The 26,234-nt window shown below is 36.5% G+C and overlaps 1 protein-coding gene across 8 annotated transcripts in view; it reads right to left on the bottom strand.

The window, feature by feature from the left end:
• Anks1b (ankyrin repeat and sterile alpha motif domain containing 1B) overlaps nt 1-20,232 on the bottom strand; it is a 1,051,626-nt gene extending 1,031,394 nt beyond the window's left edge. For 3 of the 8 annotated variants that reach the window (XM_021724494.3, XM_021724496.3, XM_078052943.1), the window contains exon 1: nt 20,051-20,227. In XM_021724494.3, coding sequence (XP_021580169.1) covers nt 20,051-20,184 — 134 coding nt within the window. In that variant the 5' untranslated portion in view covers nt 20,185-20,227. Of the gene's footprint in view, nt 1-20,050 lie in introns of all 8 variants that reach the window. The other 5 variants (XR_013440373.1, XM_021724502.3, XM_021724491.3 and 2 more) reach the window with 3 other exon arrangements.
• Between the last annotated feature and the right edge of the window lie 6,002 nt (nt 20,233-26,234).

Raw genomic sequence — 26,234 nt, 5'->3', positions numbered from 1 at the left:
TATACAAAGTGTCAGGGAAGCACCAAAGATAGAGATCAGGAAAAGCTTCCCAGAAGAGATGATTATACTGAAGTAGAAACTATGAGGATGAAAGGGCTTCACTAAGCACACAAGGAAAGATGGGTATTCCAGGGGAAGCAATAGGGGTAAGCTAAGATCTTGCTGACATTGTCAACTACAGAAATCGGGTATAGTTGCAGGATGCCATTATAAAGAAGGACAGGTGAAAAAGAAGGCAGTTAAGAAAAATCAAATCACAAGAGGCCTCAAGTAATATGCTAAAGAGTTTTGTCTTCACTCATGTAATGAAGAGCTACTGATGTATTTCTAAGTTAAAAAGTAACCATTTTAGAACTATTCCTATTATAGCAAAGCGGGACTGGATTGGAAGACCTAATATTGGAATCAGTGATAGTGAATGAACACAAGTAAGCTGTGAGAGAAATGGTCAAGCATGGCTCTAGGGTTTCTACCTTAGATAAATGATACGCTGTAGTTTCCTAACACAAGAGTCATACAAAGGGGCTGGGGTTGTGGCTCAGTGGTAGAGTGCTTGCCTCACATGCGTGAGGTACTGGGTTTGATCCTCAGTACCAGATAAAAATAAATAAATAAAATAAAGATATTGTGTCCATCTACAACTAAAAAAAATATTTCAAAAAAAGAGTCATACAGGGAGCAGAGCAGAACTAAGGGTAAAAATAATGAATGTTTTTTGAGTTTTGTACCTACAATGAAGGGGACATGTTCAATAGCACATTGGGAATATTATGTGTAGAGTACAAGAAGAGGAATGAATTGGAGATATATGGTTAGCATAAATTTTTGAAAGTAATAATTTTTAAAACCAAAAAACATGATTTTTAAGAGAAATGTAATTCATTTAGACTTCTCTCCCAAATTCAGATGAAAAGATTATAAGTAAAAAACCTTAAATTATTACCAATTGCACATACATTAAATTTTAACATAAAAATGGAAAGATGTCAACATATTTAATGAAATCAATAAACTCCTACCAAAAATAAGTATTTTATATTCATTTGACTATTTTCTTAAGCAGCCTACTAGCTAATAAGAACATTATCCTTACCTATAAAATGAATATATACCCAAAATAATGGTTTTCATGGCAAAAAAAATTTTATATATATGTATATATATATATACACATATATATAGATATATATATATATCTGCTTTGTCTTCTGAATAGTGTATTTTTATTTATTTCCTGAGTAAACATTAAATCATACTTGACACTGAACAGAAACTGAATTCACTGAAGGAGTTAGGAAATTTCTAAAATCCCAACAGCAATATACCCAGAAAATCTAGTCAAGAGCTGATTATAAAGGACTAAAAGTCAATGTCATCCCAAAATTTTAAATAACATCATGCATCCCTCTATTTAATAAATTATTTCAAAATCAGGTCACAATTGACAGCCACACACTATCTTGGGCAGACGGGAGAGAGTAGATAAGCAGGGGAAATTTCCTTTTCTCTACTGAAGCATGTCCACCAACTGTCATATCTGGAAAACAGCCAAAATGAGCACTTTGTTTGCAAAAAGAACAGGAGACGAAATATGAGCAAAATGTGTGGTGTATAAATGTGGAATGTAGAGAATTCTTTTAAAGATTCACATTTATGGATGCTTAGAAATAATGGTTCAAAGACAGATTAAAAGCATACCTTTACCCATGTAATAAGCTTTAAAAGTTAAAGGTAGAAATCCTTGAATCCCTGTGGATAAGCTTTGCCCTTTTCTTCTAGGCTGTAACCATCTATCCAGGGTAAGGTTTCCTTACACACTTCCAAGACAGATAATCTGGCCTCTTGAGTATTTAACTGAACTAGCCAAATAAATTACCTTGAGAAAACTATGGCCAACCATGACTCTTTCTCTTAACCTCCCTTTCTTACTATTTCTAACTCCTTTGTTTCCTTCAAAGAGCATGTTTTAGTTTCCTTTCCACAGGTTTACTAGCAAAAGCTGACACAGCTTAGCTGCAGCAGAAAAACAGCTGAACTATTAAGGAAGCAGATCAAACAGAAAAAAAAAAAAGGCAAGAAACCTAAATATATTAACTAAAAGGAAAAGCCTGGACTATGTCTGAATCTGCATAAATTTTTAAGTCTAGATTAATTTTTCTTAGTTCAGGCCCATACTTGACTAGGGGTCTACAGGGTTTCTTAAAAGGGCTTCTCACTGATCTAAAATAAATATTACAAAATAACAATGGTAGGGGCTAGATAATTTTCATAGCATAGAGCTAAGGAAAACAGAAGGATTAGGCTTTTTTTTTTTTTTGAGTGACTTTACTACTAGAAACTCCTTGACACTTAAAACATTGTTCCTAACACCACTACCTCATTGAAAAACAAACCCATAGTCACACAGTATTTTGGTTCTTTAAAGAAGGAAAGTCGGGCACTGCGGCGCACATCTGTAAAACCAGCTACTCAGAGACTGAGGTAAAAGGATCACAAGTTCAAAACCCAGCCTCAGCAAAAGCGAGGCACTAACTCAGTGAGACCCTGTCTCTAAGTAAAACACAAAAAAGGGCTAGAGATGTGGCTCAGTGGCCAAGTGCCCCTCAGTTCAATCCCCAGTACCAAAAAAAAAAAAAAAAAAAGGTAAGGGAAGTGTAACAGAGGAAGTGGGAAATTCTGAATGAACAAAAATTTTTGAGTAGGGTGTATTCTCTCAAGAAATTCACAAAACAGTTGTAATAAACATTTTTTCCCACATGCCCCTTTTCTAAGATTTTGTACTCTTCTTTCCCCACACATGAGACTGAGTTCAGAGAGACACAGCAGCCTCTAGTTTACATTTAAAGATCTGTCCCAAGGATCTTTGTTGCTTTAATTCCCAGTCTTTCCAACAGCCTGGCAGTTCAGGGTTTTGTTTTGTTTTAATTCTATAAGACACTTCTACAGTCTTATAAATTCACATTTTTCTTTAAAGAACAAGCAAGCAATTCTTCCAAAGAAGGTCATTTTGGACATGGATTCTTTCTATCACAGAAGTGATAATAATATGGATTAGACTGCTAAGCAAATAAGTATCTGTCAATGCCCAAAACCAAGAGTTAGGGAGACATTTTGATGGGTAATGGGAAACAGATAATGTAGGCACTCTGCATAGACCTTTGTTCTGCTAATTAAATGTTACAAACTGTGACACTTAAGAACTATTCCTATGCAATCCCAAGGATAATATCAAAAAAAAGGACAAATACTATGCAATACTATGAAAAGGTCATATTATTGATAAGAAAACAGGAATGTAAAAGTAGGAATCATAATCTTTTTAGATCTTATAAGTTATTTTCTACATTAAGTACATCATTTTTAAAATCCACACCTGTTTAGCTCCATTCTTAAGTAGTACAATTAAAATTCTGATCATCTTTCCACAGAGTACGTTTTCCAAAACCTAGAGAAGGAGAGTACCAACTAATACTACTGCCTGCTGTTTACCTTTTCTGGAATTTGGCATGAAAAGCTGAATGGTCTTTAAAAGTACAAAAGGTAATTATAATGAATTATTTCTGAAATGTTCTCAACTAGTTTCTCCCACTTTTTGCAAATAATGATAGTATTTTTCAGCTATAGTAAATATTTACTAAAAAGCTTCTTGGAAGATTTATGCTCAGTTTTGTTTCTAGGAATTATAGATTCCTGGCAATAATTTAAAGTCTGGGAAATCCCCAGTATGAATTACTTACTGTCCTGGTTCATTTAGAGAAATAATCATTTTATAAGACCTAAACAGATTTGCCATTTTTAAAACATATTTGGTCAACTGCCTGACAATGTTTATGTGACATTTTTAAAATCACAGTGGGAATATCATATAATAAAAAAAATCTTACTTGATGAAGTCCTTATCTCTATCAAATTCTGCAAACTTAACTTCTTCAGTGAATTACAGTTACTATCTCAAAGCTTTTATAACTTTTTCTGCATTATCATCATCTTACTGAAATTCTTGAGTGCACTTCACTGACAATTAAATAGGAACTAAAATAGTTAAAAATAAAGCAAAAACTATATAAAGATTTTATGCCTCTTAGGCAAGCAGGAAGCTTATTACATGTCCACAACAAAAGCTCAAAAAATGCAAAGGGTCCATACCCAAAGGACTTAAAATCAGCATACTACAGTAACACAGCATATCAGCATTTATAGCAGCTCAATTCACAATAGTTAAACTGTGGAAGTAACCTAGATGCCCTTCAATAGATGAATGGATTAAAAACCTGTGGTTTATCATGCTAAGCAAAGTAAGCCAATCCCAAAAAACCAACTCTGCATCATGTACAACCAGAGAAATGAAAAATTGTACTCCATTTGTGTACAATGAAGTGAAATACATTTTGCTGTCATGCATAACTAATTAGAAAAAAATATTGAGTTGATATGAACCATTTCTCTTTTTAAAAAAAATGCAAAGAGCTGACCAGCCTGTCAAATTATCATTATCTCTCTTCTAACTGCAAAAGAAACAGTGTCAGAAGAACTGCCACACAGTACTCACACTTTGGTCATAATCTCCATGTTACCTAAAATTCTTAACTCCCATGGGTTTATTTTCTTCCAATATAAGGTATATACATCACTTACTTGGAAAGAACATCAACATCATCATCACAAAAAATAATAATAATGATAATACTATGTTACTTTCCTTCTCATTTCTTTTTCCATTCTTCCTTTTTACTTTCCTCATTTCCTTTTTCTTCATGAACAATTCAATCCCTAAAGTCATCAAGTTGGACAGAGAAAGGTAGTATCCACACCAGCAAAAAGAGGGAAATCACAGTGGCTCACAATGAAATAACAGAGACCAAGCCAGGATAGGAGGATGTCCAAACTAGGGCAGCCTAGTATGGGATGGCAGAGCCTACTTAAATGAGAAGGCATCTCGATGGAGGGCTGGTAGGATATGAGAGGGCTTAAATAGGGTGTCTGTGTGGTGGCAGCAGAAGGGACCATCCTGACACAAGTATCAAAATTCAAACAGGGTGAGAGAATATCCTCATGCAAGAGTCAGTGATCCAGTGCAGAAGGTTGGAGACCAAGCAGGATGAAAAGGGTACACCCTGCAGATATAGGCCAGCACAGGAAGTCAGAGCCTGAGAAGCACAAAGAGAAATATGTACATAACAACCTAGCTGGATGTGGTGGCGCACACCAGTCATCTCAGCTGCTTAGGAGGCTGAGACAGGAGGATCACAAGTTCAAAGCCAGCCTCAACAACACTGAGGTACTCACCAACTCAATGAGACCCTGTCTCTAAATAAAATACAATATAGGCTGGGGATATGACTTAGCATCAAGTATCCCTGAGTTCAATCCCAAGTACCAAAAAAAAAAAAAAAAAAAAAAAACACAACCTAGCATGGAGAGGTAGAACCTGAAGAGAGGAGAAGGTAGACATTAACAGATTGAGGAAGGGATGGCAGTGGAGAAAGAACTGGATACACACAGTGGGATTTTTGCCAAATAAGCATATATACAAAAACATCAGAAGCCAGGATTGAAAAAGATAAAAGTTACAAATAGAATGAAGTCTGTGTGTGGATTTTGACTGGAATTAGATACCACTATAAACTCAAGGTTTTCAAAATAAATATAAATATGTGCATTTCTGTGTATGAATATCTACATATAGTAACTCCCTAGCTGACAGGACCTGGGAGAGGTGACACCTCAAAAGCCATGAACATACACAGTACCCAAATCTTAGCTTCTAATTATCATTTTCCAATAAAATGAACCATGTCACTTGAAGAAAGGGCTAGTTCCAGGACAGGGACAGGGAAAGGGAAAGATGTGTTCTGGGACATCTTAGGATGCTAAAAGCAAGTAAATGCGCAAAAAAAGTCAATCTAAAAAGACTCTTACTGACTACATTTAGGACAATTTAAATAACAAAATTAATGACAGTAATGTAATATAATCCATGCAATAAAATAGAAAGCCAAGGGGTACATACAAATATGAAAAAATAAAGTTTATAAGGAAAGGGATATTTACATAGTTTAAATTACCTCTTTACAAAATAGTTATTACCGAAGAAAAAAAGAGTGATTGTATATACGGAAGCTTGACAACCACCATTATAAGCAAGTTATTAAAATGAGCATTATCAGTAGAGGAACAAATCAAATAATGTGCCACCTGATAGGGAACAATGAAAAGAACACAACATCCCTCTGTGACAGTCCTGCCAAAGATGCATAACTTGAATCTAATCATGAGAAAACAGGAACATTTTACAAAGTAACTAGCTTACAGTATCCAAAAAGTGTCAAAAAAAAGTGTCATAAAAGTAAAAGACTGAAAAACTATCAAGACTAAGAAAGTCTGATTATCATGCAATGTATGATTTTAAACTGAATCCCAATGAAAAACACTATTGAGACAACTAGCAAAAAGTAAATGGCACCTGAGGACAGGGGTTGTGATATAATCAAGTAATTTACTGATTTTAGTAAGTTGTATTGTGGCTATATAAGAGAATGTCCTTATTTATAGGATATATGGCCAGAATATCTGGGGTAATCAGGTTAAGCAACTTACTCTCAAATGGTTCACAGAGGGGTGAGTTCTTTGAACTGTACTTCCAGTTTTGCCATTATATGTGATAATTTCAAAATTAAAAAATGTTAAATTAAAAAAATTGATGGTACATACTTCTCCCTCCACCTATTAAGGAATTACTTAAACTTGATTTGCAGGGCTGGGGATGTGGCTCAAGCGGTAGAGTGCTCGCCTGGCATGCGTGGGGCCTGGGTTCGATTCTCAGCACCACATACAAACAAAGATGTTGTGTCCGCCGATAACTAAAAAATAAATATTAAAATTCTCTCTCACTCTCTTTAAAAAAAAAAACTTGATTTGCAGTCAGAGTTAGAGCATACACTGATGTACAGAAGTAGGTGGAAGCCCAATGTTGACACCAGACTGATTAAAAAAAAAAAAAAAGTCAAACTTGTGAACTTTTGTGCTCCAGCAAAATTAACTACTACTATATAGTTATTTATTTTATTAGGTAATTTTTATAAGGGCCTAGAAAAGAGTCTGTTTTTCTATCCTCCAAAACAATATCACCATACTGAATATATAGTATATACCCCCCGAAATATCTGTCAATTAATGATTTAAAAAGAAAATATTCAGGATAGGCTTATTAGGAACCAATTAACCTAATGGATGATAACATAGCACAACTTTAATAGAATACAATCTCTTTCTCTTCAAATTAGTTTTGTGAGGAAAGCAGAAGAAACGAATGCTAAATATTTTGTCACCAGTATCTCTCCTAGAAGTAAGTAGAAAAAACCAATCACTTACCTCTGGAATCAGATAACTAGCCAAACAATATCATGCCCTAATTGCCTGTACTCCTGCCTGTAGTCACTCTACTTAAGGTTTGGGTTAAAACAATGTACCTAAAGAAGTACAATGCAAATGTCCCAGAGTTTCCCATTAAATAAACACACTCATGAAATCTATAATTAGTACTTACTATTATGATTTCTGGGCCTTTTGGCTAAGATCAAGTGTAGTATGATTATGAATTATAATTATGCATATATACTGACTGTTCTTTATGGCCATTAATGTCTAATTAATAAGAATAAGTATTTTATTCCCTCCTACTTGACGAGCATTGCACTATTTCATTATAATTACTGTACTCCACCCTTATCCAGGGAGGATATGTTCCAAGACCCATGACAGATGCCTGAAACCTCAGATGGTACATATACTGTTTTTCTCCTCTATACATACATAACTTATGATAAAGTTTGATTTATAAATTAAGTACAATAAGATTAACAAAAGCAATAATATACTATAATAAAGTTATTTTAAACTTAAGAATTGTTTACTTATATCATTTTCCATTTAATATTTTCAGACCATGGTTGACAATGAGTAAGTGAAACTTACTTAGAAATAAGGAGACTGAAGCTCAAAGAAGTTAAATAATTTGCCTAAGGCTAAATGTCCATTGCATTCAAAATCAAGACTAGGACATTACACATTCCATTCTGCTATTCCTTTCATTTACTGTTCTAAAAAGTGGAGATATAAATCAGGATTAAATTTTTTTTTTTTTTTTTTTATTGGTTGTTCAAAACATTACAGAGCTCAAGACATATCATCTTTCATACATTCGACTCAATTGGGTTTTGAACTCCCCAAATACATAAAATACAATATAGAAAACTTTTCATGAATGGAGTTATGAGTTTTAGGTTAAAGAAGCCAAAGAATACATCAGAACTACAAGAGAGAGAAAGGTATAGCAAAGGGATTAGAGGGACCTGGTTCCCTGGATTTTCTACAGAGGTTAATGCTAGAGTTGACAAACCCCCAAGTTAATCATGAGCTTAAAAATGAGTTAACTATGGATTCAGATTTATTGGCTTGAAAGATATGAATCATAAAATGAAGACTATGGTGAACACTGTATTTTCCTTTTTTGTGTAAGAAAGAAGAGGTGAGAAATAAACCCACGCTCTTGGGATAAACCCACCTCTGAAGACAACCAATGTTAGACAACATCAAGCACCCAAGAAATTTTTGGTAAAACAATCTGTTTTAAAATGAAAAGAACTCACAATGAAGTATTTTGAAGCATCTTTACCTAACTAATTTTTTAACTCAATTCATTTTACTGTTCATGTGCTATCATAAACAAGCTTAAAGTAAAATAGTGCCCTTACTAAGAAAACTATATGATAAGCATAAACAAAATTGAGAACTAGTTTGCAACTGAAATATGTCACTATAAAATTATGTGACAGCAGAAGGGTGCTTGCCTAGCAAGTGCAGAGTAATGAGAGCAATCCTCAGCACCACATAAAAATAAATAAAATGGAGGTATTTAATTTATTATTTTAAAAAATCAAAAAATTTTTGCAGAAAAAGTAATTTAATTATATACTGAAAATGTATTGGTATTTTCTTACCTTAATCCAGGATATACACTGATCCTTGTGTAACCAGGCAGTAAAATAGCACATAAAAAAAAAATACCTGGGATCAGAAATACCTAAATTTAAATCTTGAATATATTATTTACTGGCTCCATAACTTGGGCAAGTTATTCAATTTTTCTGATCTTTAACCACATGTAAAAATGGTCTTGGTAATAAAGACCTTGAGGATTATTATGAAGATTGGATATAAAGAAGTTAACGTATCTGGGACACACATACACCAGCAAATACTCCAAATCATATTCTATATTTCTATACATTATTATTGTATATACTGATCCTTCTGCCTAAAATATTCTTCTCTCATACTTGTCAGCCTAGCAAACACCTACTCATCCTAAAAGTTCTCTAAAGTTTCCCCTGAGTACTTCTACCAGGTAGAATTAGATGTGCCCTAGTGCTCCTATAACTTTGTTTGATACTTCCACTGCAGCATATATTACACTGTAGTTTAACTCTTTGTTTATATGACTGTCCCATTGTCATTGTTGTCAGTTTCCTATAAAATTCTGATTGATTTGTTGATTAGTTGGATGTATTTGGTTGGCTGATAAGTTTCATCTAAGTATACCCTGGTATGCTGCAGGAAAACAACACACACACACACACACACACACACACACACACACACAAGGCAGGGGGGGTGGTTAAGAAATAGTTAATCACTGTAATCTTTGCTTTCCCACACTCTTGATGATGTCTTCACAGTCAGTTTCTATCAGTCTTCAGAATGACAGACCACTCTGATGAATAACCAAAGCAAACCAACAGAAAACAACTCTGTGCTAGGCTACTCACTACTGGAGCTTACTAAGCCAAAGAACATCCCTGCCTAATTCCTCTTGCTCGCCCAAACACACTCCCACTCACTCCAGTGTCTCCACACTAGCAGTAAAAATCTACACAAAGCAGAGATAATTCTGTAAGTAAATATACTAGTTTTTTTAGTATATTCAAAACAATACTATATTTAGCATATCTGTATGATACATAAGCCATTTCAAATGCAGATTAGTAACTAGAGGTATCAAACAAGAACCTCAAGTAGCTAAGAATAATTTAAGCAGAAAGAAAACTAAAATTAATGCAGAAGAATACTAAATGGGATCCAGGGGTTAGAACTTCATATGCCTTCTCAGTATAGTAAAACAAATTTATTTTGTATGGCAACACACACATGTAATACAAGGAAGCTGAGGAAACAGGATTGCAAGTTCAAGGCCAGCCTCCACAACAAAGCAAAACCCTGTCTCGTAATAAAAAATAAAAAGAAATGAGAAGGTAGCTCAGCATTAAAGTACCCTTGGGTTCAATCCCAGAACCAAAAAGTTGAAAAGTTAGTTCATAACCTAGATACTAAAGTCAACTTGCAACATGAATTTTTTTTAATAAAAAGAAATAAGTTTAAAATAATTCAAATCTCAAACATCTGAGATGAAAGCTCTTACATAATTTTATTTCATAGCTTGTCACTTATGATTATATAATAAATATAACAAATCTAAGGAATAACTTCTGGAATTAAGCATATGTTGATATATAAAATGAGTACATATAGATCTGATAAAAAGCTATAGGAATTTGGGCTGGGATTGTGGCTCAGCAGTAAAGCACTCGCCTAGCATGGGCAGGACCCGGGTTCAATATCAGCATCACATAAAAATAAAGGCATTGTTTGTGTCCATCTACAAAAAAGATTCTCATACTCTCTCTCTCTCTCAAAAAAAAAATTTAAGAAGTTATAGGAATTAAATAAGTAGCATTTTAAAAAGCCTCTCAATTATCAATATTATCAGTGCTATGTCCCTATCAATCCTTTCCTCTACAGCCTTATAAAAGGAAGGATAAATGCTCACTCCCTCTTGTAAACCAGATAAAAGCAACTCCATTAGAATGTTCTACTACCAAGCTTCATGAATGTACTATTTTGTTTGGCATAAGATTTAGTTACCTCTTTAAGTTAAAATATTAAAAGAACATCTTCCTAAAAGCTTTAGCAGTTGCACTTCTCTATGAATTAACTGACATCTGCCATAAGTAGTTTTTGGAGAAAAGACAGGAAGAGACAAGCCTGGTTCCATCAGGTTGGGGAGAAATAAATATTGAGGTAAACATGAAACTAGAGATGTTGAAAGCTAACTCTGTAGACCTCTCAACTTTCAAAGCCCAATATTTGCTTTTCTTGATACACTTTTCACTATACAATCCCTTCCAGCTCTAACAAATTTTGCTTCCTTTAGGAAAGAGCTTTCTCCAAAACCACAGCCAAAGTGAACATGTAGTAATTAGAAAAGACTTTTTTCTAGAAAAAGTGATTTGGATGGGAAAGTTAGAGGAAATGCAGTATGAGAACAAAAACATCAAGCAGGTAACAGGAAATGAGGTTGATTGTCTAGGCCCACAACCATCAGACAAGACTTGACCCACAATGATAAAAAAAAATGGTAACCAATCTAAGAAGACTGTTTCATATCACTTAACTAGAAGTAATTAACTATGTTAAATAAAGTTACTCTCATAACACAATTTGGATTCTATCTAAATAACTCTATAGCACAAATGAATCAAAGTTCTATATTAAAGTTAGATCCATGAAGACATGACATTTAATAAGCAAGCACTATCAATAAGTAACAGATTCAGAAATCAACACTCTCTGGACACTATAAAAGAAACTGAAAAAATAAAAATTTATCTTTTGACCATCTTTTTTTTAATTTGTTCTAATTAGTTATATATGACAGTAGAATGCACTTTGCGCATCATACATAAATGGAGTATAACTTATCATTCTTCTAGTTATACATGATGTAGAATCACACCGGTCATGTAGTCATATATGCACATAGGGTAATAATGTCTGATTCATTCTACTTTCCTTCCTATTCCCATACCCTCCCTCCTCCCTTCACTCCTGTCTAATCCAAAGTTACTCTATTATTCCCTAGCCCCACCTGTTTTATTGTGAATTAGCATCCAAATATCAGAGAAAACATTTGGCCTTTGGTTTTTTGGGATTGACTTATTTCACTTAACATAATATTCTCCATTCTCCAGCTCCATCCATTTACCAGCAAATGCCATCATTTTGTTCTTCTTTTAAGTCTGAATAATATTCCATTGTGTATATATATCACATTTTCTTTATCTCATCTGTTAAAGGGCACCTAGGTTGGTTCCATAATTTAACTATTGTGATCTGAGCTACTATAAACATTGATGTGGTTGTGTCACTGTAGGACACTGATTTTAAGTCCTTTGTATAACCTGAGGAGTTAGATAGCTGGGCCAAATGGTGTTTCATTCCAAGTTTTCTGAGGAATCTTCATACCACTTTCCATACTGGTTGCATCAATTTGCAATCCCACTAGCAATGTATGAGTGAGTGTACCTTTTCCCCCCACATCCTCACCATTATTGTTATTTGTATTCTTGATAATTGGCACTCTGACTGGAGTGAGATGAAATCTTAGTGTAGTTCTGATTTGCATTTCTCTAATTGGCATAGATGTTAAACACGTTTTCATATATTAGTTAATCGACTGTATTTCTTCTTCTGTGAAGTGTTTGGTTCATTAGCCCATTTATTGATTGGGTTTTGTTTTGTTTTGTTTTTTGTGTTATGTGCTTTGAGTTCTTTATATATCCTAGAGATTAGTGTTCTGAAGTGCATAAAGATTTTCTCCCATTCCATAGGCTCTCCCTTCACATTACTGATTGTTTCCTTTGCTAAAAAGCTTTTTAGTTGAATGAATCTCATTTTCTGATTCTTGATTTTACTTCTTGCGCTTTAGAAGTCTTGTTAAGAAAATCAGATCCTAAGCCAACATGGTGAAGATTTGGGTAGACCATACTTTTTGATCCACCCTCAAAAACCAATTTCAAGCCTCACTCAGATTTAAAATTCATTGGGTTTTCAACTGGCATCATGCCTCTGGCCTCCTATTAGATTTATCAGACATTTTCATCACACACACAAGAAAGAACTAGAAAACAGATGAGTATTCTGTATAAATTCTTGCTTTTTCAAATATAAAATATTCTCTTATCAACATGAGTAATCAAAACTCACAGTATTTTAATTAACTAATACCATTCTGCAATATGTTCAAACCAGAAACCAAAGATACACTAAAATATATTAAATGTGAAATAACCTCAGGTTCCATAGGTTTAAATTAGTTTTTTTCTAACCCTTGATTTACATTACAGTCAGCTTCCATTTCTAGTTAAATACCCAGAAAGAATGTTCTATAATAGGTTTTTGGAGAAAGTTTTCCAAAATTACCTCAAATACATAATAAATTATTCAGTATACAATGGAAGTAATCAAATTGTTTACTGTCACCTGTGAGGTTAAACTGCTAAAGGCAACAACAACACTGCTGAATATCGTACACTTCTGCCTTAATGTCAAAGAGTACTTGCTCCACCATTCCATCCATGATAAGAAATCACTGAGACACACACATTAACAACTGTGCAATATAAAGATGAACAGGATGAGTACTAGTCACTGCCTAGCTGTCCTAATTTGCTGCGACATCCATCGCTCTCAGGGTTTTGAAGAGGGAGTTTGAAAATCCTGCTTAGTAGAGAAAGAGGTCAACACCAAAATTCCCTCTCCTGGCTCCTTATTTCCCATGATGCAGCTAGCACTGTTCACTCTGGCAGACACAGCTCCCTGAACATAATAGTGCAATCACCGCCTCAAACATCATTACTATCTAAAATAGATAACCCACTTGCAACTTGACTATTTTTATAGACATAACATTTTCATGAGGCTTGACTGCTCTATTTGTGACTTATTCTGTTTAACCAATGCAGCTTCCCTAAAAGTAAATTTCTTATGTTAGAGTACCAATAACCACAACTGGCCAAATTATGAACATTACTATGCTTCCTGGTTGCTTCTTAGCTCCTTGTACCCAGCACCAAAAACTTCACGAGTGGAATCCTAAATCTGAAACGTGTATAAGCTCTCTGGTCTATCTGCCTTTGGTGACGAGAAGATCCCCCCACACACACTCTTCTTATTGATCTAACTTTTTCACTCGTGTATCTTAAGAACTGGATCCTTTATGTTGAACAAGAATTTACTAAATATACATTATGTATTATTCAACTCTGGAGCATTAAAAAAAGCAAGTAACTATAAGGTATTAACAAACTTTTATTGCTTTATTAAAATACAAATAATTCTTAATACTACAGTCAGTTAAAAAATGTACTATTTAAATGAGAATTATTTTTGCTTAGACTAAAAGGTAGCTATGACAAAGAGCAGTGCCACACACCTATAAGATAGTGACTGGTAAGATGGGGGCAGGAGGATCACAAGTTCAAGGACAGCCTCAGCAATTTAGTGAGACCTTGTCTTAAAATAAAAAGGACTGGCAATGTAATTCAGTGGCAAACAGTGGGGGGTGGGGGGAAGAAGGAGGAGGGGAAATAATAATTTTGCAGCTGTCTCATAAAAGATACAAGTTAAACAAAATGAAATTTTGTATATAATCTAGAGGATGAAAAACAGGGAGGCAACTCAATCTAAGTAAGTACCCAGATGAGTTCTGATGAGCTCATATTTCTTTAAGCATCAGAGTGGTAAGGGATATAACTGAAAACAAACACAAAAGAGAAATAAATACTTTCCCAGGAAAAATGCTAAAGTCTATTTCAACTAAGTTTGAAAAACAGGGAGGTATGATAGTTCATAACATAACCTTAAGCTCCAACAATATAAACTGTGGATGGTTTTAGACCACAGAAGAATATTCTCTTATATCTAACAGTGCCAACAATCTGATTCTTCCCAACTTTTATTTGGCTTTTGTCTTCCCTATTGAGAATTATTTTCAAACTACAAAGGATAAACAAATAAGGAGATTATTAAAGCTCCAAACAGAGAGATCATAAGAGACACTTAGCTGCTTTAAATGTGTGTTAAAGATCTAGACCCAGAAGAATTAGATGCAAGAAGCTAAAAAGAATATTCATAAAAGCTAGGAATTATCAATGGCTCACTACCAGAAACAAGTTATAATAAACATCCTGATTTTGGTGGAACTTATACTATTAAAGCAATAGATCAAAGTATTGCCATAAACAGAACATGGCATGAATTTAAGAAAGGCAATGAACAAACTACCTCACTATATTCTCACAAGTATAATGCAGAGAAGAGCTGACAGTTCTATTAAGTGGCACAAATGTAGGGAGAAACACTATGCATAAAGATTGATACTTTTAAATTTAAACTAAGATGAAGAGATTCATTGGGGATATATTATGTGTTGTATACCACTTATAGAAAACATTAAATCTACAGATGAGGCAGAGGAGACAAGTTAATATGCTGATAGACTTATTAGTTTAAAGATTTAGATATATTACAAAATAGGCTAAAACAAATAAGATGAAATGTAATACGAATAATTTAAGTTCAACCAATACTTTTACAAACACCAGGAAAGAGAATATGTCTTCACAGGTCATTGAGGGGGAAAAAAAAATACCTGGAAGTTTTAATTGACTACATGCTCAGTGTAAACCCACACCATTTCATGGCTTAAAAAATCTTGACGTGTAGGTAGGTCTTAAATCAATAAGGAGGTAATAATTTCATTGTATCATGTTATAATAGCTACCATTTTAGCTGCATAAAACATATTCATTGCAGAACATCTGAAATGCAGATAAGAAAAAGAAATTAAAGATTACCCACAGTCCCACTAAAGATGAATATTAGCTCCATTATGGTGTTTTATCATCCCAGACTACTTTACACACATCATAAATGTTCACATACATTTTTTTTCTTATAAAAATAGGATCATACTAGGCTGGGGTTGTGGCTCAGTGGTGGGGGCTTGCCCAGCACATGCAACACCCTGGGTTCGATCCTCAGCACCACATATAAATAAATAAAATAAAGGTATTGTATCCAATTACAACTAAAAATATATTTTTTAAAAAAATAATATTATACTATGAATGCTCTTAATCATTTTTTCTTTTTTTTTAATTCAACAGTATGTCCAGCCCTACTATTTTCTATACTGGTTAAATGGCATCCAGGGAATATTGTTCATTTCCTGCCACCATATTTTAAGAAGGTAATTCCCAAATTTAAGAATATGCAAAGAAGGAGCTGGGGTTGTAGCTCAGTGGTACAGCACTTGCTTAGCACAAGTAAGGCACTGAATTCGATTCTCAGCACCACATATAAATAAATAAATAATAAAGGTCTATTAACAACTAAAAAACTTTTTTAAAAAAAAGAATATGCAAAGAAGGCCAAGAGTAGTGGAAAAAATGAATACTTAAGGTCTTAACACCTAGGATATATTGTCACATAATAGGCAAGGAAAATGAGAATTCTTCCACAAATTAACTAATACATACACTCAAAGAACTGTCCTGACAAATGAATTAGACCACTTCATATTGACCCAGTACAGGTGCCGACTACTGGAAGCTACAGGAAAGTAAATGAATTTTTTAAATAATAAGAGCTATGGGAAAGAAATGGAATAGATCTAGTCACTGGGAGATTTAACAGGGTTAGAATAACTAATCAGAAAGTGATGTTATACAGGAAATTTCTGCACTGAGTGAGAAGTTGGATTAAAGAGCCATTTCTATTTGAAGATTCTATGATTCCAATGAAAAATTGACTTGGAAATTTACTTCCAGTCTAATATAAAGCAAATCTTTAGTAATTCAGGCTTTAGGAAAGAGAATCAAACAATAAACGCCACCATTATATACAACTATAATGCACCAATAAAAAAAAAGTAGAGGAAAAAATAGTCTCATGTGCTTTAAAGATTCATGAGAATAACACTAATGATGAACACCTATGTGCTTAACATTTTTCATTTATTACTTTATACCACATTTAATCCTTATAATAACCCTATGTGACAGGTACTATTATTATCTCCTCTGTAGAAAAGGATAGTGAGGATTAGAGAAGTTTTTATGTTTACTTAAAAGCATTGTTACTTTTGCTGAAAATGAAGGGGTCACCCAAGCATACCTGACTATCCGTCATACAGTTACCGCTCGGTTAGTACATAATAAGTAATTGAAAGCATCTTCAGCAAAGTTCTTAGCTGGTAAACCCTCATAGGGCAGTCAATATTTTCTTAATTAGAAAAGAATTGATGATTTTTAAATTTAACTATTAATAGCAAAAAAAATGTTCAGACTGGACTATCTAAATTGTCCATCTACCTTAAATTTTTGTGAATAAAAATAAATCCTGAATAAGATTTAAGATCTGTTAAAGGGGCTGGGGCTGGGGCTCAGTGGTAGCCGCACATGCCTAGTATGTGTGAGGCACTGGGTTCAATTCTCAGCACCATGTATTAAAAAAATAAAGATATATCAGCAACTAAATATATATGTGTGTGTGTGTGTGTATATATATATATATATATATATATATATATATATCTGGTAAAGCAAATGTGAATCACTAAATTTCAAATCCTTGGCATTACTAATTAAATGATCTTGGGCAAGTTATTAATCTTCCTATCTCTTTAGTTCTCCATCTATAAAATTAGAATCAATTTCTTATGGTTGACATAGAAATGAATAAGATGATACATGGAAGTATTTAGCATAGGGTCTGACACTACTACTACACAAGTAATAAAGCAGGTAGAAAAAAGTGCCAAACCTTTTCCATAATTCATTTCAAAATATTAAAATATTTCTAAGTGTCATTAGGCTAGTTGAGCAGGGGGGAGTCACATTTTCCATTATTCTATAGATATCTTTTTTTAATATTTTATTTTTATGTGGTGCTGTTAGTGCCTACCGCATGCTAAGCAAGCACTTTACCACAACCCCAGTCCAATATCCTATATATTTCTAATGACAATCATCGTAAAATAAAGTGATAGCTAAGTAAAAAGTGTCTTGTGAGAAATTTTATTTTATTCAAAGGATCACCCAAAGAATTACAATTTCAATTCTGATTTTCTTTGAAGATGCTATTTTAGTTGTTTATTCAGGGTGAAACAGATAAATGCAAATTTAAATGTTATTAGTTTCGAATTTTACAACTTCACTCAAATTACTTAATGAACTTTTCTTTTAGTTTGTTTTCCATGTGCATTCCTGTTATAAAGCTACTGCTCTACCTCTGACAAAACCAGCAAAAGAGAAAACCTACTATTTGAGATGTATACTGTTATTCACAATTTTGGCACTTTATTTGCTGTTTACCATCATTTAATAGTTGGTATTTTACTCCTAAACTTTGACATCTATTCTTTTTTAAAAAATGACCCAACTGGGAAAGGAGTATTTGAAAGATGTCTGCCTTTGAATTCTGTCACAGTCTTTTTAAAATACCATTTGCCTGGATGAAATTAACCGAAGTTCTCACTGTTCTCAAAGAATTCTTTAGTTGTTTTCAAACAAACTGTTTTGAGAAACTTCTTTCAGCATTAAAGTCTAGCCATAATGATTTTTATAACTAATGTAACCCCTGAGATTTACATCACTTATAACTTAAAATTGTAACTAGATAAACTTTTTCAATAAATTACCAGTGACTAAAGGCAGTTATGAGAACTGTAGTCTGAAATATGCATACATGGGCTACTTGTTTTTGAAAGCAAAAATTTATTTAAAAAGACCTTACACACAAGTCATCATTTCTAAGACTTACTGAAAAATATATGGTATATTCATTATTCTGAGGTAACTGTCATTCCAATAAAATGTCATTGTCAATGAGTACGTATGATAACATACCGGGCTTTTAAAACTCTCATCAAACTATTTTCCAACTAAATTTAATTCACTGTAATATGAACTTTTCATTTTCACTATTAGCAGTATCGTAATTAATTGCACTGACCACTACAACCTATGAGAACCCATGCAAAGAACACAATGTCATCACTCAAAAGTTTGTATGAAGCCCTGCCAAGAGTAAAAAGGAAGTTTTTAAAAACCAAGAAAATCACTTGGGATTTTTAAAATTTTTACAAGTATAGTTGGATTGCTTAAGAGATGTTGTGAGGTGAGGATATGATAACTGATGTCTCCAAAAATACTCAGGACAAACTGAACAGCCATGATTTGAGAAATAAAATAACTTTCCTTGAATTTTATGGAGTAAATGCTATTCAGGAGTCCTCCCTCCCAGGTGAGTTCATTTGTCCATCAATTCAACTTTTAATAGTTTCTCAAGTATGCAAATCAACTCTGCTATCTCTAAGGTACTGCCTGATGAATAAAGACCTTGACATTTTTTTAAATGTCGTCTTAAAAAGATTCTCCAAGCAAGATTCGTCTCACCTACAACACCTTCACATTAAAAGGCCTCTAGTATATTCTACACATACTATCCCAATCCAGACCAAGCATCTTGCATCCTGAGATAATAATCAAGTTTATGTGGAGGTGATTAAAAGTATTGCTGGGGCTGCATAATCTGCCTCATCAAGTTTTACACACTCCCAGAGTTGATGACATCTCCTCAGGTTCACTTTCTTCATTTTGTGGGGGTCACAACCCCAGGGCAGAGCAAATGCCTTCTGCAAGAGAAGGTAGCAGCAACCCGAGGCTGTGGCTTTGGCAGGATAATTGCATGCACGCAATAGCTTCTCTGTCAGTTTCATTTAAATAAACCAAAAAAAAAAAAAGAGGGGGGCTAGCTTGAAGCTGCAAATATATTTTAAAAAAAAAAACAGTGATGGAAATCCGATTTTCTTCAAACCACACTGGTACATACACAAGTTCTGCAACACAGCTCAGAAAAAAAAAGTAGCTGGCTGACGCATTGATGGAAGGCTATTTTAAAATTACTCAAAGAATCTAAGGCATCAATCTGGGAGTCTCATGCCTCCTCTCCATACACACAGTCTGTTTTCCTACCTAATTTAAGAATGAAACGCTGGCAGCCACCAGGTGCAAAAACCGTGAGGAGGAGGATGTATCCATCACAATGCATAACGAGGGGTGCCATCCCCAGAGCTGATGCCCGTCCTTACCTTAGCAGATTAGACAGGGGCAGGGGTCCGGATCCACCGCCCAGGATCCCTCCTTTCCTGCCAGACAGGAGTTTCTCCACCAGAGCCACATTTCCAGTGCGAGCAGCTTCCAGCAGCTCCTGGTCCTTCCCCATAGTCCCTCACCGACTCCCCCAGAGTCCTTTCCCTCCTCGGGTCCTCCTCCCCGCCCACCCCCACTCCCCGAAATCCAGGGCTCTCCCGCCCCACCCTAAAATAATGCAAGCGCTTCAGCCCGGAGATATCCCTGCAGCCCACGCCGAGAACACAACGCTCTCCTCTTCGGGGCGCAGCTTTTACAATGGGGACCAGACCAGGTCCTGGAAGAGGGGCAGGCGGAGCTGGGAGCCGCGACGCGCCCCTACAGCCACTCCCCCGAATTTCCAAGGCCTGGCTCCCGCGGGTGGGGCGTGAAGGGCTAGGGGGTCGGGGGTGCTTTTGAGGAGCTGGAGGGGGTGGTAGGACTGAGGAGGAAGGTGAGGACTGAGGCGGTCGGAGCAGCAGGAGGAGACTGTCCTCGCTGGAAGCGGAGCACAGCGAATGACCACGGCGGCCCGCGAGCCCTCACGCCGGGCCCGGGTTCTCCTCAGCTTCCGCGCCGGCCGCCTCGGCCGTTACGCGGCGGCGGCGTCCGCGGCCCGCAGCGGGGAGGAGCGGAGCGCGGCGGCGGCGGCTCGCGCGGCCCTGGCCCGCGCCGAGGCAGGGCGGTGCGGGCGAGCCGCGGCGGGCGCGTGCCGAGGGCGGCGGCGGCGCCTCCCAGGCCTGCGCGCGAGGGGCGTGTGCGCGCGGGCAGGTGCGGCCCGCGGCGCGGCCCGAGGGGGCGGGGGCGGGGGCGGGGCGCCGGCGGGAGGCTCGCTCCCCCTTGGTGGGCGGGGAGCCTCCTCCTCCAGTCTCCTTGCGAGAGGTTTAACTCTGTGAAGACTGGCGTCCTCCTGGTGGCTGCGATACCTCCTTGGCCCCATGGCCCCGGACCAAGACGGTGATAGTCAGGCCGCTTTGGTGCTGGGAAGGGGCCCTTCAGCAACCGCTTCTGACCCGCATTTCGCCCTCCCGCCTCACTTCTCCCAGGGAGTCCCAGATATCTGCCCTTGTTTAGAAGGAAGAGGTTGCTTTATCCTAGTTTCTGTGGCACTGGCCACTGAGCAGTTGTGACTGTTCCAGTTTTTCTGGGGTCGTTCATCAGCTTATATTTCAGTTGGGCTTTGGAGATCTGCTGACTTGTAAAAATACCAGAAAAGAGGCTCTCATTGAAAATTCCTCCACATCCACAGTGGGAAAAATATAAATGGACATGGATGAGAGAGCCACTTTAATTAGCATGTATCATCAGCAATTCACTGTGCGTGGTTGGCTAGATTTCATTAGTTGCTCTCCCTGCCAGTGGTGGAGAACGCGTTTATTTTCTTTTGAAACTTCTTGTGACACCTTTGCTGCCCATTGTCCTTGGAATAGACTTCATAAATGTGAACTTGTTGATAATCAGTTGATAGGAAGGGAGCATAATAGGCACTTTGCTTCCACCAACCCGGTGATCTGCATATAATTACTGTATATTCATTTTAGAAATAAAGAAGTAGTGGCTCAATGAGTTAATTGAAATTCTTAAGAAGCCACACATAGTAATTGGCTAATTCAGAACTGAACCCTAGAACTGACTCACTCCAGAATCATTCACCCCCCACTCTTCCCAATACACCTTCCTGCCCCAATGGAAAAGTAAAATAGGCAGATAATAATTACTGCAAACATTTGAAAAGCAGCTACTACATACAAGACACTGTTCTATGTGCTTTCCATATTTTTATCTCAACCTTCATAAAAATCCCAAGAGATGGGTACCATTTTATCCCTTAAATGAAACAGATGAACCCAAGATCATGCAGTTGGAAAGTAACACAGCCAAGACTCAAATCCAGGTCTGCCTGCTATAGGCCAAGATCTTAAGAAACTAACAGGCAAACTCAAAAGATATTAAAAGATAAATAACGAAAATTATTCAAAATTTTTTTATGGAATTTAGTGTTCTGAGATTTCATTTGAATGATCAGAAATATTAGTTAAATCATGACAACTCATTGGAGGCTTTCTGAAGGATGTAAATTTTTGAGCTAGTGTGTGGTTTTACTTTGGTTTCTTGTTTTAGAATCTGTTTTGATGATAAGGTGATATATGATCCCTGGCATAATGGGACTAGCAAAACAGGTAAATAAACAAGCCATAAGGATCCATCAGATTCATTTTGAACATGGCATAGGGAAATCCTTCTTCGCCTTTCCTAATGTTGCCACCTAAGCAGAACATAACTTTCCTGGAATATACTGTTAGTATTCAATTGAGCAGAGCAAAGGGGGGAAAAAATCACCAGCATTTTTCACAAGCAACATTTAATCATGGATGAATTAGTGATTGGAGGCTCCTGAGTCATCATTATCAAAATCATGCAACCTCTGAGGAGAGAATCTTAGTAATGATTTACTCAAAGGATTCTAGGCACTCTCTGACGTATGATGCTCAAAGGCAATTTTTCAACTCTACACTTTTTTGTTGTAGTTGTTTTTAGTTACCTTTTAGCTTCTTTATGAAAAGAGCAAAGGTTTTGGCTGCATGGGAATTAACAAGCAAATTGAAAGTGAAAGCCTTCTTCCAAAAATTCGAAGAGGATCAACAAATATCCAGATTTTTTAAATGTCCATATTTCCTCAAGATGTTTTGAATCTGTGAATGGCAGAAAGAGTCAGAAAATCTTGGGAACTAATTTGACAATCTAGATATCATTCTGCACAAAAGATAAATTAGGTTTTATATCCAATCTCCACTGGTATTGCCAGTCCCAATATTCTGTGCCTATAAAGAAATATGTAATATGTGTGTAATATGTAGATTCTTCACTTTGTCTCATTGAATTCTGACAATAGGGCTTAAGGTAGATATAATTTTTGCAGAAACTTAATTCCTTATTTTAGTTGTATTTTTATCACTTATTTTAAATTCTGATATACACAAAAATAATTCTCAGTATGTTTTCACAAATTGAGAATTGTTGCTCATATATATATATATATATATATATATATATATATATATTGCAAGTAACTCAAGGTGGGATTGATTAATAAAAGAAAAGACTATTTTTTTTCTTCTCACTAGAAATGAGAAGTAAGGCAAAGACAAAGCAAGCATGGAAGTATTTGCAAAATAAATAAATAAATAAATAAGACATTTAGAAACATAAAAGTCATTTAAGGAACATGAATCCAAATCAGTTTCAGAACTATATACCAAGATCTGTTTGCAGTAAGGAAAAGGAAAAGATGATGTCTTGTAATGTGAAGTTATTAAGTAAGCTAAGATAGAATAGCCCTGCAATTTCAATGGAGTTAGAAAATACCTACTTTCCACCTCTAAGGCCCTGAAGTCACTGGGGCTCATAGGCTGTGATGGAAGTGAAAAATTCCTGGTTATTGAACATGAATATACTAGACACCTGGATAGGAGACCAGGTCGTTGCCTCCTGTGTTGATCGCATGCATTTCTGTTCTTCCCCTCATGGTCACGTGGCTCAAAATCTATCCCTTATCATCTTCTTAAGGAAACCCAAACACCAAACATATCACAATGTTTGCAGTTTTTCTGAATATTTAAGGGTCATAGTGTTGAGGACCATGAGATGCCAATCACCTCTCCTCTTCAACTTCTAACCAACTGAGAACAAATGTAAGAAACCAAATGAGTATCTCATTCATGTACTATCTTTACTATCAAGGATAAGTGTTTAATATCCCACAAAGTGCATCAATCACTACTAAAATTAGACCAAGAAGAAGATTAGGACCAACCTCCCTATAAATATATACTGTTAAGTCAGCAGGCTTCCCTTCCCCCTCCCCTTTCATGGTGGCTATGGGCGAGGACTTTCCACCTGGCTGAGGAGACTGGAAATGGCCAATCAGAAGCTGACCAGGCAAGGGACCCCAACTGCCGCAGTCTGGCTGGGCACAATTCGCTAGCCACTTGTCAAGCAGAAGCGAACTTTATTTTTAGAACACATGCTGCCTCACCACATGAGCTCTTCAGGAATTCCCTCAGAGCCCAACTGTCAAGACCGGCTTCCTGCAAGCCTCTCAATCCCCCACTCCTCCTGCTTTTGAGGCCGATTGGCTGGGTCATGTGGGCAGAGTCAAAAGAGTCCCCCAATGAGCAGTTCCGTGGTCTGAAAGGATCAGGAAACAGCCCAATGAGCATCACCGCAGAGGAGCCAATCAGCTGGAAGTTTGCTGGGGCCCCTTCAGCTGTGGCTCTCAACACCCAACTACCACTGGTTCCCACCAGCTGAAGCAGACACCCCATCAACTCACATCAGCCCTGACCAACCGGCCCCTCACCCTTTCATGGACCAGTGAACCTCGGTTGGAGCGCCCTCCAATAAACCTTCTTTGGGTAACCCATTCTTGTTCCATGGTTTCTGATCTTGCACACCCTTTCTGCCTTACAAATACCTTAGGACCTACCTTTGGAGAAAGTTATATCTGCAAATCTGACTGTACATACCTAGTCAGACTAAAGGCTGTCTTATAAATGGGGTCTGACATGACCAAAGAAACTCCACAACATATACAACCACAAGAATGGGATCTTAATTAGAATAAGTTATACTCAATGTATGTTGTAACATATCAAAATACACTCCACTGTCATGTATATCTAAAAATAACAAATAAAAAAATAAAAAATAAATGGTGTCTGAGCCATTTTGAAAAGCAGACTGAAAAGGTCTTGACCCAAGAATGTGGTAGGAAGCAGAAAAAAGCCCATTGCCTTTTTTAGGGATTCAGGAGACAGGTGAGGCAAGAGGGGAAAAAAAGCTAGAGTTGAGCCTGAATCTTGTTTTGAAAGCAAGGAATTCCCACCCACTGGTAAAGTGGTCCCAGTGGAAATGATTAGGGAAAGACACCAGAAGTGTTCACTATTCTTTTGGAACGTTTCCTCTCCTCTAGGGAAAGTTAGAGAGGGGGAATAGTTTTCCCCCAGGATCTCACACCACACAACATTCCATCACCATCCTGCTGATTTTGTCATTACCTCCCTCCTCTCTCAGGACCAACCTGCTAATGTGTGCTACTGAAAGCCTGTGTGCCCCAGGGTGACCCCACAAACAGCACACTGAAAAATGTAGTCTTACCTCCAAACTACTTTCTCACTAGGAGAAGCTCCCTAAAAATTCAATACATTTACACCATCTCTTTGAGAGGAGGAAAACACCTAGTATTCTGACAAACCTTTATACACTCAGAAGGTCTGATAAGATGACCCAAAAGTTCATTATCTAGTTTTATCATCTTAACTCAAGATGCCAAAGACGGATCAATGATTAATCCCAATCTACCCTCTTCTTAACCATTCTATACTTCTGTCCTTCTGCTAAGGAAGGGTCTGCTAACTTTCTGTAAAAGTTTAGACAGTAAATATTTTCAACTTTGTGGGCTATAGAGCCCCTACCACACTGTTCAACTTTACTTCTATAGCACAAAAGTGACCCTACACAATATTTAAACAATTGAGTGTGGCTCTGAACAAGTAAAAACTTTATGCATACTGAAGTTTGAATATTGTCATTTTCATGTGTGACAAAATAACCTTTTGACTTTTCAACCACTTAAAAATGCAAAAACCATTTGTACTTCTCTAGCCATAGGGTTGCTTGTGGGATTGACCCAAAAGCTATAATTTACCAGTGACTTATTCTAAAGCCTCTTTGGGGAATACTGCTTCTTTGATACGCTTGATTTAGACATAGGGTGTACATACAGACAGAACCAAAATGTTACCTCTAAACCATCTCTCCCACCACAGTGTGGGTCAACAGGAACTCTCCCCATCATCAAAACCTCTCTAATTCCCTGGTATCTCAAATAAACTTTCTTGGAATCTCTATCATTGTCACTATACTGTGTTATTTGTGTTTTATTGCACAAGTGTACCTTTCTTCGCCACAGTTACAGCAAACATCTTGAAGAAGGGGCTTCACTGAGCTGAAACTCAACCTATAAAAGAGGTGATGCTGTATTTTTGACCTAAGATAGGAGGCTCCATAGGACCAAGTCTCTTTTCTCTTGAGAGTGGGCACCATCTGGTTGGTGCTGATGTCTCTGAGGGAAAGCAATGTCTG

Source organism: Ictidomys tridecemlineatus, chromosome 6 (genome assembly GCF_052094955.1).
Source record: "Ictidomys tridecemlineatus isolate mIctTri1 chromosome 6, mIctTri1.hap1, whole genome shotgun sequence".
Lineage (NCBI taxonomy): Eukaryota > Metazoa > Chordata > Mammalia > Rodentia > Sciuridae > Ictidomys > Ictidomys tridecemlineatus.
Note: the sequence above shows the minus strand (reverse complement) of the source record. Positions and strands in the feature narration are given on the sequence as shown.